At 40.3% G+C, this 10,779-nt stretch overlaps 1 protein-coding gene across 1 annotated transcript; it reads right to left on the reverse strand.

Moving 5' to 3' along the window:
• Positions 1 to 67: 67 nt before the first annotated feature.
• Positions 68 to 10,234, reverse strand: mrps35 (mitochondrial ribosomal protein S35). Its single transcript, XM_008294739.1, has 8 exons — positions 10,095 to 10,234; positions 8,207 to 8,253; positions 7,836 to 8,003; positions 6,233 to 6,293; positions 5,961 to 6,100; positions 3,909 to 4,018; positions 3,743 to 3,812; positions 68 to 1,233 (listed from the first exon to the last, which is right to left on the reverse strand). The coding sequence occupies exons 1-8, from the start codon at positions 10,225 to 10,227 to the stop codon at positions 964 to 966; spliced, it is 999 nt and encodes a 332-aa protein (XP_008292961.1). The 5' UTR covers positions 10,228 to 10,234; the 3' UTR covers positions 68 to 963.
• Positions 10,235 to 10,779: the final 545 nt, after the last annotated feature.

Consider the following 10,779-nt stretch of genomic DNA (forward strand, 5'->3'; position numbering starts at 1 on the left):
TTCTTGTCTTTCACAGTGTTAATAATGAAATGAAGGGACATGAACAGAATTTGTACAATTATATTTGTAAATTTTCACATATTGGTTTATTTTAGCAGCAAGTATGTTGCCTTGTATTGCTTCTTTGTAAGTAGATGGGGATGAAACAGTAGTCAGCAGACAGAAGTACTGTAGAGATAACACTTTGGACACAACAGCTCCAACTTTCGTCAAGAGAGTCAACAGATGTCTTTTTGTCCGGCCCACATTTTGACGTACTTCAGTGATTTTTAAACGCTTGTTGATGCCAAAACCTCAAAGACATTGGCCACTTGTCCACACCAGTCTTAAGTGCGACTTCGAGGGCACTTCCAAGCAATTAACGGCTACAATTCAAGAGTGGTTCATCAATATGTCGACAGACTGGAGATTTGCCTGGCGCCTTTCAGTGCTTTGACCTTCCTGCAGTCTGCTCCTCTGTGCTCCGGGTCGCTCCTGACCTAAAAGCGCACGGACCAAAACTCTTTAAGAAGAGTGACGTACTTTTAAACAGCCTGCTGCTGAAAGCATCCTTTCACTGGGGTGCTGCTGCTCCTCGACCTGATAGTGACGAGAGTGAGATGGGAGCTGAAGCCGGGCTGGAGAGTGACTGAATGGGGCTTCTATTTCATTAAAGCTTTCACCGACTCAATATAACGTTTTGACTTCAAAGACAACACTTAATAACAACAGCATACGTTACACTTTTATTTTTATGTTAACGCCTGCATCATTCGCCTCATAACAGCACATTTATTTTGTAAAATAAATATTACTAACTACAGTCTTGAGGTTGTGGTATTGAAACTGAAACAATGATTATCTTCCTGTTTGTGTTACTGATACAATGTTGGAGCCTGAAATGATATCTGAGGCTGCAGTTGTAGGTCCGAGCTGCTCTTGATGACTGTCTTTGTGTAAATATAAAATGTATGTTCAGTGGTATTAGAGGTTGAAGACTTTCTTGACCGCCTCCTTGTACTGCAGCATGCTGCTCTCGTTCTCTCCTTCGTTCTTCAGCCTCGTGACCGAGTCCTTATACTCCTGCACCTCGCTCCTTCCCAGCAGCTGTTCTCGCACTTCTTCACCTTCTCCCTCCCCGGCCACTTTCATGCGTACCAACATGTCCAGGACATTCTTTTGGGACGGGCTGCCCTCCCAGCTATACTCCTCCATGTCTGCCACGGTCTTCTCTGCCTCCCAGGCCTCGGTTTTCTGAAGAATGACAAAAACAGAACATTTGTAATCTTTATGTTCAGATGGAAAATTTATCCAAACAAACGGAGAAAACATTAAACCAGAGACTAAGTTAAAGTAAAATGGCAGTTGCATTTCTTAATTAGTGCTAATTGTGATGCACTTTTTCCCCCTGTAGGATAGCAACAAACACATAGCTTAAAATCATTTTTCAGTTATGGTAACAGATGTAGAATATGAGAGGCTCTTGGTCAGCCCACACCCCTTCTTTGATGGCCCTCTCACAGAGATAGTATTTCTCCATATGTAGTTCTCCGTCCGCTGCCTGTCTAGCTGTCATCACGTTCCCTGGAGAACAATACGACCCATTGAGCAGCAGCTTAAAGCAGGGGCAGCGACAGAGCCTCAGTTCTGCTGCTGTCCAGGTGTTTGAGGTTAATGACCATCATTACCGCCATACATATCTGATCCACATAACATCCTGTCTGGATCGAGTCCAGGTCCTATAGTGAAGAGCAGTAGATACTTGAGAGTAGATCAGTGGCGTCCTTTGAAATGATGATCGACTGAATTGAGTAGTTTTAGATCGTGTTCTACAGTCTGCGCTACAACGAAACACTTATCTGTGGGTTATCCTCACACAATGAGGCTGCGACATTTTATCTGAGGAATTTAATTTAGTCAGGCATGTTGAGTGTTTGATACAATATATAACATGAAATAATGCCAAGTGCTGACAGTCGTGCCATGATGTCTATTGCTGCAAACATAACTTAGCAGTTTGGTCAACAGGACTTGCCAGTAAACAAATGGCCATCTGTTCCCCAGATTGAGGTAATCTACTTTCCAAATAACATTTATATTTTTTTTGGTAGAAGGACAGGTGTTGGGCACGAAGGCAGAGAGAGTGCCTCTTAGCGGTAAACGCCTCTCCATGTTGGAGGCAGCCCTGAGCACTCAGCCCAAACGCTGGCCTGGATTAGCACCCACTGGAATTAGCAGGCCAGGTCCGTCTCCCCGAGTGGGGAGATAAAATCACCTCAGTGGCTGCTAACAATTGGCCTCTTTGTGGGCTACCGTTACAACCTGATCACTACGCCACTCTCACAGCTTCCACAGGCCTGCTGGACAAGCACTGTGCCTTCCATTGTGTGTCCAAAAGGGCAGTGGACAGCGTTGTGCTTCCTGGCTCGAACACCTTTCCCAACTGAGAGATTTTTTTTTTAATGTGACTAAGCCATGACGGGAAAAGCTCCTAAAGACAGAGGTTACACAATAGGGGAGGGGGAGTCATTTTCTTTGATGTGGCTGGCTGCAAATTCGTGCGAACAGTGCCTGGGCTAATGACCTGGTGGCAGACTTCTCTGATGTGGCATGGTTGGCTTAATGTGAATGAGTATCAGGGTCAACACCTGATAGGGGAGTCTGTTTTCCCCTCATCTGTAGGGAAATGTCAACTGGACAATGCTGCTGTTTGCCATCCTTCTGCCCATTCAACTCTGATACCTCCCTAATGGGCTCAGTCGCTCAGATCGCCGAGTAAGATGGACACGAATTCCCCTGGTAAGAGGTACTGTGCCATGTTGCTAATCGTATGTAAATGTCACCAATGAGGATGGAATAAAAAAAATCTACACTCTATTTTGTACTACGATATTTTTAGTGCATAAAGTTTAACTGAAAATATGTTTACAAAATTCTAATGCACACCACTGTGGCAAAATCAGTCTCTTTCCAATGAAATCTCCTTGTTAAATCATGGTTTTAATTATCTGTCTTGTTTGTTCATCATTCACCCTCCACATGAACAGATATGCACAAAATAAAAGAGAAGAAAAACATTAGAAAACTAAAAGCTCTAAGCTTAAATATTACATGAAATTGTCCAAATGCATTATTTTGACTCATGCATTTCATAGAACTTGTACAGTTTAGTTGCTATCTTTGCTTCCAGTAGCTTTACACTGACAGGCCCACACAACACATCTAGAAAGAATCCTGCAGTTAGCGCAGGCACTGGAATACTTTTAATGTCTCAAAGTGCAGTACTTGAGATAAGCCATCACGATGCATCTGATCTCAACCTTCTTAAAAGGCTAAACACGCTGAAGGTGACAGTGGGTTATAGTAGGTACAAGTAATGCCAGAGAGCAGCTGGCCTTTAGATGAATGGATGCTTGTTGAAAGAAGACAAAAGGTCAGACAACAAAAAGCGAGACCTAAGTGGAGGACGAAAAGATACAAGTATCCCAGATAACAGCAGGCAGCATCGGTTAGGAGTAGAGCACGGGCAGAAGATGGATCTTTGAATGACCATGTTGACATAGTCTGGCTAAACAATGAGTTAATGGTCCTTTTGTAAGTTAAATTAATTTACTTAGTTACATCTTCATCATTCAGTCTGGCTGCTGCTTCTGGTTAGTTTTGGTGAGGTAGGTATCTTTCCTTATCCAGTCACTCTGGTTGATGCATCTGCTTACTTAAGCTTCAGTCGACGCAAAAACAAGAGAATAAATGTCCAACTCACCCAAGACTCGTGGTAGAGAACAGTCAGCAGGTACATGGAATAGTCATAGTTCTGCTGTCTCAGTGGGCAGCTAAAAAAAAGAAGAAAGAAAAAACAAAATCAAAGACATTTAAGGGCATTTGTTTGAATTTCTTTCCACTGTGTGCTTTCAGGAGGCAGTGTTTACCTGTCAGCTGTGATGGTGAGGATGTCAGTGTCTTCGCAGTATCTCTCCCCAACAAGCTTGAGCATCTTTTTCCGTGCATGCTCGTCCAGGTTCAAAGTGGACAGCTTTACCTTGGAGGGCAATGACATGGTTAAATCACCACAAGAGAAACGAATGGAATAGTTTATGTGATCCACATAAAGCTTTGTAATGCACAAATACACAAATGGATCAGGGCAGATGTGACGTCACTACGTGCCACATCTCCAGCCTATATAGCTCTCTTTAGGTTTAGGAATAAAACCCCAATATAAACCAAGTTTGTTGGGTTTTTTTTAACCTTTGCAGAGCTTTGACTGTGTTGATTTAAACACTATACTTTTTACAGATGAAATCACAGCATTTATACTGTGGTCCAGAATCACCTCTAAGCCCTTCGCACAGATGATTGATGGGAAACGGAGATTATTCCTTGATTACATTGTTTTTTTATGGCTCTGACAATGCAACAAAAATGCATTTAAAGGTAACACAGCATACACGTGGACATTTATCCTGTGATCTACTCTGATTTCTGAGCTCAGTGTGTATTGGCTATACAGATGTGCACAGAGTTGGCCAAGTGGTTGAGTCTGGTGCTTCTGGAAGCACGTGTCTAGTCTGAATCAAACTCTACCACAGATTTAGTTTGAAGGATATTCCTCTCTCTCTCTCTACTTTCACTCTGCCTGAATAAACAAGAAAAATAACTAAAGGCAAACCTACTACGTATGCTCATCATTTAAAGATTGATTCGTTTTTTTTAAAACTAAAAATAAGGGGCTTAGTCCACTTGTTCTGGATTTGGAATTTAACTGTGTGAGATTTGCTCTCCAATCTATCCTCCTGCTTAATCCACCTGGATTAATGTCTAATTCCTACCTTGCTGATATAATCTAAGGCAATGTGTCAGAGGAGCAGATGGCCGGTGATTCATTGCAAAAATGACACATTTTCGCCTGTGACAAATACAAATTTGACCATTTACTCTACAGCCGCGTTCTAAGGTAGGCTTTCTTTTGACATGTTTTACAGTCAAAAGCTTTGACAATTTACATGTACACACACGGTGCAACATTCAAGAAAGAAAAAGAGGTTCTGGCGAGCAGAACAGTATTGTTGTTCAGGTGTAAACAACAATTCAAGCAGCATAAAAAAAGTGAGGAAGTGGAAAAAACAGCAGTCTTAGGCAAGGTTCAGCCAGATAAGGGACTTTTCAACCACCAAAGAAATTGTGTATTTTTCTGCTTAACCCTCAGTATCATCCTGTAAACAGAAAACACAACCTTTACACATGTCTGATGTTACATTTAAAACTAGAAAAAAAATCGGTACCTCATGCCCCAGACATATTTGTTCGTGATCCCAGCGGAAAAACTCTAATTGCCATTTGAATAAAGTTAAATATATTGCTACATTTTCAGTTTACAATTTTAGTTTTTTAAGGGACATTGAAAGTGCAAATTCTTTTTTTATGGATTCTTGCTGTCGTGTATTTCGTATGTGTTTACATGTAAGGTTCTGGTCTGAGGGGAGGATTGCATATTGATGGATTAGTGGTAGGGGGGATTAAGAGGAATATTAAAATGTCCCAGCAAATATGTCTACGCCAAAATATTTTGCTACTTTTTTTTCTGTGAAAATAGTTGTAAAAGACAATAGGCACAGTAAAAAAAAACAAACTTAAAAAGACCTTAAACTAACACAAAAATAGTAACAAAGCCTCAGCACATACTTAAATGTAAAATTATTCTCTCGGGCTAATCTCTCTGTGCACCCTGTGTGCCATAAGTTCTTCGGTTTGAGGTCATTGCACAATGAACGTCTCTCTCGATAAGTCACAGAGACATGATGTCAGCTGGTGATTATACATCCCTGCAAATCTCTAATCTCATTTTACATGACAGGTGTCTCCCCTATTCCATGTTGTATACATTGACCTAACAGTGAAAGTCTGTGTTATCAAGTAAAAACATCAGTTCAAGACCTCTTCAGAGGATCTGCGAAGACAAATGGAACATCAGGAAAACTCACTTTGAGATGAACAATACGAGCTGAAGGGTTTCTGACAGACAGGCCGGCAGATACGTAGTCAGTGCTTTCTACTTTAATAGGGAAGTGCTCGTCACATTTGGCATCAGTGTCCAAGGCAGAGGGCCACTCTGTGCAGAACGCTGGCAGCAGAGAAAGACATTTTTGCATATATTAAACAAGAAAGTATTTTTAGTGTCAATAATGACATGCTGCTAAAGAATATGACAAAATAAGACACATCTTTTGTCTTGATAATCACACCAAGAACTTACGTTTAAGAGCTTCACAGTGTTTCTTGATGGCTGCTGGTGTCAAATGCAAAAAGTTTGGGATCTGAAACAATATGGAGCAAAAAGATCACATAAATGTTTTTAATACTTGAGATTTCAAATCTTCTATGTTACAATTTATTCACTAACTTTGACTCTCTTGATTAAGTAAAATGTTAAAACACCAACGTACAAAGCAAGGACTTGTAAGGGCAACAAGTCAAACTGTAGAGATGTCACATTTTGTTCACACAGATTAGCATCCTATTGTAGAACAGATGATACCCTTACTCCTAAAACTGAGCTCCTTAGAATAACAGACATGATGGTACTGCCATTGACAATCTCAGACTGTTCACCTACAGAACAGTGATGAGACAGAGGATAAATGCTAACCTCTCAGCAATGAAGATTAAACACAGAGGATTTGGATGAGCCCATTAATGAATGTGTGACACAAGAGGCAATTTCCACTTGAATTTTACACAAACTTGAAATAAATATCACCTCCTGTTCCTAAAAACACATCATTATGCACTTCAGTTCTCCACAACAGACAGAGACAACATGGGTGGTAACACACAAAGAGGGTAAAGACCTAAACACCAGTCACATAAGTCCCATTACAATATGACCTGCATATATGAATGGCCAATTTAATTACACGTGTAAATGTTCCTTAGTTTTTTTGGTGTTTTTTTTGTTGCATTAATCACACATTTGTTTGCAATACATATTCCAGTGTATAACGTACTAGCAGCTGGCAGTAAAAATAGATGTGAAAACATGCAGCAGATACAGTAAAATGTACAGTACATCACAGAGAGCATTGGCATATCAAGCACAGAATTTTAATGATGACCTGGATAAAAATATTTAGGACTACAATTCAGAAAACGCTGGTTTTAAAGGGCACGGTAAACAAAGTGGAACACAAAATCCCTTTGATCCATTGAGGAAAGAATATTATGTAAGGCATGCAATTATATAAAATATTCTATAAGACTTGAAAATAAATTTCTCATTGGTCACATTAGTAGTATGTGATTAGACCGATTACATCTATGGGTTGAGATGAGAAAAAAAAAAACATTTTCAAACATTAAACATAAGTGAAGGATGCACAGCAGTTTAGCCCCCTCATGGCAGACTGTGAGGATGAAATCAATATCGTTAGGCTGCAGGTCAGAGATCCAGCTGTGACGAAGTAGTGGATCTGCAAGTGGCTTGAGTCCAGATGGAGCAGCTGGTGTCTGGGCACAGCAGCTCAGTAATCCGGGCACAAAGACACATCCATGAGAGCCATGCAGCAGATCAAAAAGTGCTCCATCAGTACTGCAAGAGCACTGGGCAGCTGCAATTAACTCAGCTAGTCAAAATGAGCACTAGGGTGTATATTTAAGGACATACAAACTATTATATATACAGATATAACCCACAGTCAGCTGTATGTGACGGAGCATAGTCTATTGAAGATTTTATTTATTTATTTTTTTTACCATGTGCAAGTAGCCCTTCTGCTTTTGCATGAGGTGATAAGCCTGTTTTCTTGTTTTGTCATCAAACCCTAACATTGCAAGCCCCTGTACAAGTAATCAGGTCTGACCTTGATTAGCTCCAAGTTGCCCTTCTTCTCTGGAGGAGCTCCTCCTTTCACAGGGTACCCCATTCTCACAGGCAGGGGGATGGAGCTTGGTCTGAAGGTCTTTGCTGCTGGATAAACTGCAGTCCAGTCCTGATCCACTGGCATATTTTCTGTCCTGGGCGCCCCTTCCTGTTTACCAGAACACAGAGGGCAAAAAACTTTATTTTGAGGAAATTGAGAAAATTAATATGTTTTTATTCTGGTGACTGAACAATGATGGCTGTTATTTATTTGTTTTTAATAAAAATCATCCATCACTGTCTTGTTTTAATAGAAATGTATGCATTGTGTTTTTTAGCATTGAAAATCAGACACAAAAGCTGCACACTTACTTCTCTTCTGGGTCTTTTGTATCCTCTACCACCTCTGGCTGGAGCATCTACATTTAATGGAAATTCAAGGTTAGTCTCACACACACACACACACACACACTTATTATGAAACTGTCTTAAAATAAAGTTTAGAAAACTGCGATCTACAGGCACAAGACTCTAAAACCTCCACCCAAATAACATTTATCACTTTTAATGTATTTTGTATTATCAATAAACTCAATATACTGAACACAAACTATGTACGGGAAAGTGCAAATTAAAAAGAAAAGCATAAATAAGCATAACTATTCAAAAACTTTAAATGCTCCCATACGGGCATAATTTGATGGGGAAAAAATGCCGAGCAGGAACAGTTGATTCTGATTTTGTATCATGATGGCGAGAGGAAAAGCTCTCATTGAATTTGATAGAGGGTTCAGGTGACAGGAACTTCAGTCACAAACAGTCCTTTCCACCAGCATGAGCTAGGGTCTAGCTCTGGACTGGTGCTAATGCTGGTTTGCAGTTGGCTTAACCTTTAAAGAACCTATCATTAGAGAGCCACCATAGTGTCAGATCATTATGTCATTTTGTACATCTCTTCTTTCCCAGCATTGCTTTTGCCAAGCAAAATAACAAAAGTGGCAGGTTAGGGTTAGAAGACAGTTTGGCTGTTCTGCTGCTTTAACTTCACCTCCATAATGAAGCTCTGGTTTTTCTACTTCTTTGGATAATACACAACTATACCACCCCTAGCGGCTCTTGGGTTTAGACTAGCAAAGCGTCAGTGCTTCTCTTGAGCCAGTTGAACCAGCGAGCTGTTCAAATGTTGAAAGACGAAGAAATCGTTTGAGATGAGACAAATGTGCTTGATGTTGCACATTTAATGATCGAGAAGCTTGTGTATTAATGCGACATGTAAGGAAACACAGAAGGGCAACTCTGCCTCATATTACTGAGGATGTCAATGCAGAATGTAATCAGACTGTCGGCAAGAACAGTTAATGGACAGTTACATGGAAAAGGATAATATAGTAGGACTGCAGTGCATAAAACTGTCATTACAAAGATGAATGCAAGATTTGACAGTTCAGTGGTATTAAAAACAGAGGCACTGGTTTAAAGAGATATGTTTTGGCAGTTATCAGATCACAACCTAATTGTACACCTACAATATATAATATTTTGCATCAACAGCTCTCTCCACAACCGTCAACATTTCCTGATATTTTATAGACCAAACAATCAGTTTGTTCTGATTAAATTACCAAAAAATCTATTTTCAAATCAGCAAGCAAGCCTTGTTAAAGCTTTTTAATTGTGAGCATTTCCTATCTTTTTTTGTCTTACTTAATCTTATCACTGTTTAATTCTTTAAATGACTTAATGAAGGGTGACAGAACAAGTAGGAAAATACCTCCCTGTCTACATCACCCACAACAGTCCCTACATGTACTCCTACTGCTGTTGTGCCAACATTTTCCTGTTTTAGCTCAATAAGGACTAACTGATCTAGTCATGTCAGGCAGAAAGTGGTTTTAGACCCATATGCACCATCTCATCTAGCTTTAGTTTCTATAAATATATTTTCTGATTCTAGTGATTTGAGGGGAAAATGGCATCCATGTAGTGATTTAACGGACAGGCAGAAGACACAGGAGCCCCACGAGAAGCCCTGATACTTCCCACACAATAGCATATGGAAACCAGATCAATTATAACAGCTAAAAATCAAATCCTTCATGCAACTTACAACTTAAGTTTAAATACTAACTTCAGACCAACAGGACGTGACCGTGAAGTCAGCAGCTACTTTCACTGGTCCGAGTATCTGAAGCATGTAGCTTAGCATGCAGCTACGTCTCTGAAACAACGTGTTCTGCTTTACAGCGACAGTAAGACTCACCTTTATTCCCAGAATTAGAATCAATAGACAAAGCCGTCGAGTATGTAATTCTATTGACTGCATTATTAAGTCCAAGAGCAGAAACATTTATTCGACCTAGGGACAGAAGTGCCTTGCTTGTGCGAGACGCCATGTTTTCCCGTTAACTACGGAAACCGGAGAGGGACACTCGACTCCAATCGCGAAACTGGCGCACAGAGAGCGTGCAGTGCCTCCTGCGGATGAACACAGGTGTGGAGTCAACTCAGGGTATACTTTTGGACAGTTTACTGGTATAGAGGATGTTTTAATGAAACAGCTTTAGTAAAATATTGACCTAAAACGAACAGCAGCAGTTGTTCGTTTGTCTTCTCTCACTGACTGGTGTCGTATCTGTAAGCGCGCGACCGTGACCCTCCGCCAGCTGCTGCTTTCAAAATATGCGCTGCGTTCAAGACCTCCTCGTAAAACCTTCATTTTGATGTCAAAACAACTTGCTAACTAGTTATACTCTATAACCAAGGTCTGGTTTTTAGTTGGAGCCAGTTCGAACACACTCAGAATTATTATGACAACAGCGTGTTCATTGTAGCTGCGAGTTCAATACTTTAAAGCAATGGTGTGAATGTTAGTGTATACAAAGAAATGAAAATGGAATTAACCTAACTAAGCTTTAAGACTAGAAGATTCTGCATGCAGTTTAAGT

Source organism: Stegastes partitus, unplaced genomic scaffold (assembly GCF_000690725.1).
Source record: "Stegastes partitus isolate 25-593 unplaced genomic scaffold, Stegastes_partitus-1.0.2 Scaffold989, whole genome shotgun sequence".
Taxonomy (NCBI): domain Eukaryota; kingdom Metazoa; phylum Chordata; class Actinopteri; family Pomacentridae; genus Stegastes; species Stegastes partitus.

Bases quoted from the DNA above. Each gene is read 5' to 3' on its own strand.
- mrps35 (XM_008294739.1), bottom strand. From the start codon at position 10,227: ATGGCGTCTCGCACAAGCAAGGCACTTCTGTCCCTAGGTCGAATAAAT. The intron at 8,254-10,094 runs GTGAGTCTTACT...CATTAAATGTAG, and splicing joins TTCTAATTCTGGGAATAAAG to ATGCTCCAGCCAGAGGTGGT. The intron at 4,019-5,960 runs GTGAGTTTTCCT...TTGCCCTCCAAG, and splicing joins CTCGTATTGTTCATCTCAAA to GTAAAGCTGTCCACTTTGAA.